The following is a 5,000-nucleotide window of genomic DNA, read 5'->3' as shown; positions in this document are numbered from 1 at the left end:
AAGGCTGCGGGAGGAAGGGAGGCATGCAGTTAGCAAGATCAGAAGAGAAGTTAGCATGAAAATAGTGGTAGAAGACAGCTAGAGATGCAACACTGCGGCAATGAGAGAGAAGCTGAAGACAGTCAGTTAGAGTGGAGAGTTGAGACAAAAAGCATTTAATTCCACCCAGTCTAGAAGAGCAGTATGAGTGGAACCACCCCAGACATGTGAAGCATACTCCATACATGGACGGATAAGGCCCTTGTACAGAGTTAGCAGCTGGGGGATTGAGAAAAACTTGGAGATGATTCAGAGCGCCTAACTTCATAGAAGCAGTTTTAGCTAGAGATGAGATGGGAAGTTTACAGCTCAGATTATAAGTAAAGGGCAGACTGAGGATGTTCAGTGTAGAAGAGAGGGACAGTTGAGTGTCATTGAAGAAAAGGGGATAGTTGTCTGGAAGGTTGTGTCAAGTTGATAGATGGAGGAATTGAGTTTTTGAGGCATTAAACAATACCAAGTTTGCTCTACCCCCAATCAGAAATTTTAGAAAGATCAGAAGTCAGGCATTCTGTGGCTTCCCTGCGTGAAATATTTACTTTCTGAAGGGTTGGACGTCTATGAAAAGACATGTAAAAGTGCAGGGTGGTATCACCAGCGTAGGAGTGGATAGGACAAGAAGTTTGGTTTAGATCATTAATAAATAAGAGAGTGGGTTACAGGACAGAACCCTGAGAACACCACTGTTAATAGATTTAGAAGAACAGTGACCATCTACCACAGCATCAATAGAACGGTCAGAAAGGAAACTTGAGATAAAGTTACAGAGAAGGATAGAAGCTGCAGGAGGGTAGTCTGGAAATCAAAGCTTTGTGCTAGACTCGATCAAAAGCTTTTGATATGTCCAAGGCAATAGCAAAAGTTTCACCAAAATTTCTAAAAGAGGATGACCAAGACTCAGTAAGGAAAGCCAGAAGATCACTAGTAGAGCAGCCTTGACGGAACCCATACTGGCAATCAGATAGAAGGTTGTGAAATGATAGATGTTTAAGAATCTTCCTGCTGAGGATATATTCAAAAACTTTAGAAAGGCAGGAAATTAAAGCAATAGGACAGTAGTTTGAGGGATTAGAACAGTCACCCTTTTTAGGAACAGGCTGAATGTAGGCAAACTTCCAGCAAGAAGGAAAGGTAGATGTTGACAGACAGAGCTGAAAGAGTTTGACTAGGCAAGGTGCAAGCATGGAGGCACAGTTTCACAGAACAATATGAGGGACCCCATCAGGTCCATAAGCCTTCCAAGGGTTTAGGCCAGTGAGGGCATGGAAAACATCATTGTGAAAAATTTTAATAGGTAGCATGGCGTAGTCAGAGGGTGGAGAGGAAAGAACAAGCCCAGAATTGTCCAAGGTAGAGGTTTTAGCAAAGGTTTGAGAGAAGAGTTCAGCTTTAGAAATAGATGTGATAGCAGTGGTGCCATTTGGTTGAAATAAAGGAGGGAAAGAAGAAGCAGTAAAGTTGTTGGAGATATTTTTGGCTAGATGCCAGAAGTCACGAGGGGAGTTAGATCTTGAAAGATTTTGACACTTTCTGTTAATGAATGAGTTTTTGGCTAGTTGGAGAACACACTTGGCATGGTTCTGGGCAGAAATATAAAGTGCATGAGATTCTGGTGATGGAAGGCTTAAGTACCTTTTGTGGGCCACCTCTCTATCATGTATAGCACGAGAACAAGCTGTGTTAAACCAAGGTTTAGGTCAAGAAAAAGAGTGAGGAATGTACGCCTCCATGCCAGACACTATCACCTCTGTTATGTGCTCAGCACACAAAGACAGGTCTCTGACACAGAAGCAGTAGTCATTCCAAGGAAAAACAGCAAAATACCTCCTCAGGTTCCCCCAACTAGCAGAGGCAAAACGCCAGAGGCACCTTCGCTTAAGGGGATCCTGTGGAGGGATAGGAGCAACAGGATAAGATACATATATGAGATTGTGATCGGAGGAACCCAACGGAGAAGAGAGGGTGACCGCATAAGCACAAGGATTAGTCAGGAAAAGGTCAAGAATGTTGGGCGTATCTCCAAGATGGTCAGGAATACGAGTAGGGTGTTGCACCAATTGCCCTAGGTCATGGAGGATAGCAAAGTTGAAGGCTAGTTTACCAGGATGGTCAGTGAAGGGAGAGGAAAGCCAAAGCTGGTGGTGAACATTAAAGTCTCCAAGAATGGAGATCTCTGCAAAAGGGAAGAGTCAGAACGTGCTCCACTTTGGAAGTAAAGTAGTCAAAGAATATCTTGTTGTCAGAGGAGTTAGGTGAGAGGTATACAGCACAGATAAATTTAGTTTGGGAATGACTCTGTTGTCGAAGCCAGATGGTGGAAAACTCAAAAGATTCAAGAGCATGGGCACGAGAGCAGGTTGTCATTGTGCACATAAACACAACATCCAGCTCTGGATTGAAAATGAGGATAGAGAAAGTTGGAGGGAACAGAAAAGGAGCTACTGTCAGTTGCCTCAGACACCTGAGTTTCAGTGAGGAAAAGAAGATGAGGTTTAGAAGAGGAGAGGTGACATTCTACAGATTGAAAATTAGATCTTAGACCACAAATGTCGCAGTTAATGAAGAAAAAGTTGAGGGGGGGGTGTCAAGACACTTAGGGTCGTTGACAGAAGGGCAGTCCGACCTGGGGACATTTATGGTCCCCTCCCTAGATGGGGACTCCGAGGCTGGTGTAGGAGTCGCCATAATTTTGAAATTTTGAGTGAAGGGGGTGTGTGTGTGTTATTAGGTGCTTGTAGTTTTGTGTGGAGAAAGAGGGTTGTCTTTAGAGGGCAGGCTGTGACTGCCCCCTTGTGTTGTGAGACACAAAGGGAAATGTTCAATGATGTCACAGCTGGGTTTAATGATAAGTTCACAGCACCCCCTGAACAGTGCTTTAGACCTCACTGGGAGTAATTATTGTTTCGACAGGTGCCTACTGCCTCCTGCTTGTGATGAAGTACACGTTTGTGCATGTTTGTAGTGGTTTTACTTAGGGGGCAGCTTTAGTGTGTCATTGAGGCTCTTTAAAAATGTGATAGGTGCCTAGATGAAGCTCCTGTGAAGGCACACAGAGTAATGCATGTTGGTGGATATGTGACATTACATCTGCCAATCACAACAAAACATATGGACCTGCACACTACAGGTGTGACATGCAATCACACCACTTTAGATTGCCAATCGAAAAACACCATGTGGATCTGCACACTGGAGGTGTGACATTGTATCACACCACCTGACTGGCCTTGGCACCACTTCAATTTACTTGAAGTCATAGCCTCAGACAGGTGCACAGATTGCGATGTTGGATTAATCAACATTTGTCAACTTCACTGCAGCAAAACAAAAGATTTGTTTGACTTGTGTCAGTCACAATTTTATCTTGGAAGAAAAAGATTATGGGATGTGTCGGAAGGCAGCTGTGCTGGACCTGAACCAGAAGCTCTGGTGCTCTCAAAAAAAAAAAAAAAAAAGTTAGGTTAGGTGTTCATGGCAAGAAAGTGTACTTAAGAATGCTTTCCTTGATAATATCCATATGGATACTGAAACTATTCTTGTGTTCATTAACACTTACATGCGCAAATGCTTCTCCTATGCTTTCATTCTGAGTGAAATAAACTTAAGTGACAAAAGGATTTGTGACCAGGCTAGTTTTTGCTAAGGTGTTAATTGATTAGTGTTGCAAGAAGGATTGACAAACTGGAGATGAAAGGAAAAATTGTAGAAATAGATGAGAGCAAGTTTGGAAAAAGAAAATATAATGTGGTTGTTCAGTGGTGTGCGCTGTGAAACTAGAGCACTTCACAGTTCCTGATTAGCAGCAAGACAGCAAGACACTCCTTGCCACAGTAAAAGACCACATTTTCCCTGGCATTGTTATCATATTTGATTGCTGGAAGGCATACAGTTGTTTACTAGAGGAAGAATACTGACAGCTAACTTAACCACTCTAACTTTATAGATCCAAATAAAAGAGCTATGCACATGAGCAGCTGTGGTGAGAAGTAAAAGAATAAAGTGCCTTTCTATGATGAAAGAATGAAGCACTTTGTAGGCTACATTGCAAGGTCAATGTTTATTATGGCCATTGTTGACCCAAACAAGAGTTTCCACATTCTTCTTCAAGAGGCTGCTTCTCTGCATAACCCCTATAGTTCAAACTGGCTAGAGGAGACACATGCTGCATCAAGGTCTTCATAATTTTCTGAGCATTCTGAAAAAATGTTGTATATTTGGATATTTTGGCGTTTTAAAAATTTAACCATGTAGTTTGACCCCAGCGCTGGATAAAGCAATAGTGCATACATGCCACCTTGCCTCCCAACTAGGTTGTTATGTCAAGTTAGGTTAAGGGAGTTGAGTGGGCCATACCCTCCTGTTAGGTTAGGAAGGGTCAAATGGAATTATGCCCCCCTCCATTAGTTTAGGTTAAATTAGATTTGGTGTTGGGAGTTTGAAGGGGAGTGCAGCCCCTCTGTTTTGATAGGTTACATTTGCCCCGATGCACAAAAATTTCTGGAAAGTCCATTTTCCCATATATTTTTCTCAAAGGCCAAATTTCACTAATTTCTGAGTTCCACACCTGAAAACCCCACTTTCCCACCAGGTCTCCAAGTTTGTTGGGGCTGGGGAGGGATGACAAAAGGTTATAATGGTCACTTCCAAATATATACAAGATTACAAACACTATCTCACATCCTTGACTAAACCATGTACCCCCATTTTTCTTTGTTAAAGAACATTAGCCAGCACTAGCTGCAGAGCACATACAAATATAATGAAATACAATAAAAACTGTAATAATTCAGACATACCTTTGTCTTTGACATCTGTCCAAGAAGGAAAAGCACTTTCTCTTCATGTTCTCTCTCCATCCTTGTCAGCTCTTCTCGATGAGTTTCCTTCAACTTCTTCAAGTGTGCCTCACTTGCATCCAATGACTGGGCCAGTTCATCATACTGGGTCTGTAAGAGATCAGT

General features: G+C 42.4%; 1 protein-coding gene across 6 annotated transcripts in view; it reads right to left on the bottom strand.

The window, feature by feature from the left end:
• The window catches only part of LOC135109524 (chromosome-associated kinesin KIF4A-like), a 37,441-nt gene that overhangs the window by 5,234 nt on the left and 27,207 nt on the right, over positions 1–5,000 (bottom strand). For all 6 annotated transcript variants that reach the window (XM_064021161.1, XM_064021063.1, XM_064021007.1 and 3 more), the window contains one exon: positions 4,836–4,985. In XM_064021161.1, the coding sequence (XP_063877231.1) occupies positions 4,836–4,985 (150 nt within the window). The remainder of the gene's footprint in view (positions 1–4,835; positions 4,986–5,000) is intronic.

The sequence above is a fragment of the Scylla paramamosain genome, chromosome 1, assembly GCF_035594125.1.
Source record: "Scylla paramamosain isolate STU-SP2022 chromosome 1, ASM3559412v1, whole genome shotgun sequence".
NCBI classification, from domain to species: domain Eukaryota; kingdom Metazoa; phylum Arthropoda; class Malacostraca; order Decapoda; family Portunidae; genus Scylla; species Scylla paramamosain.
The sequence above is the reverse complement of the archived record's forward strand: the minus strand, read 5'-3'. Positions and strand labels throughout refer to the sequence as shown.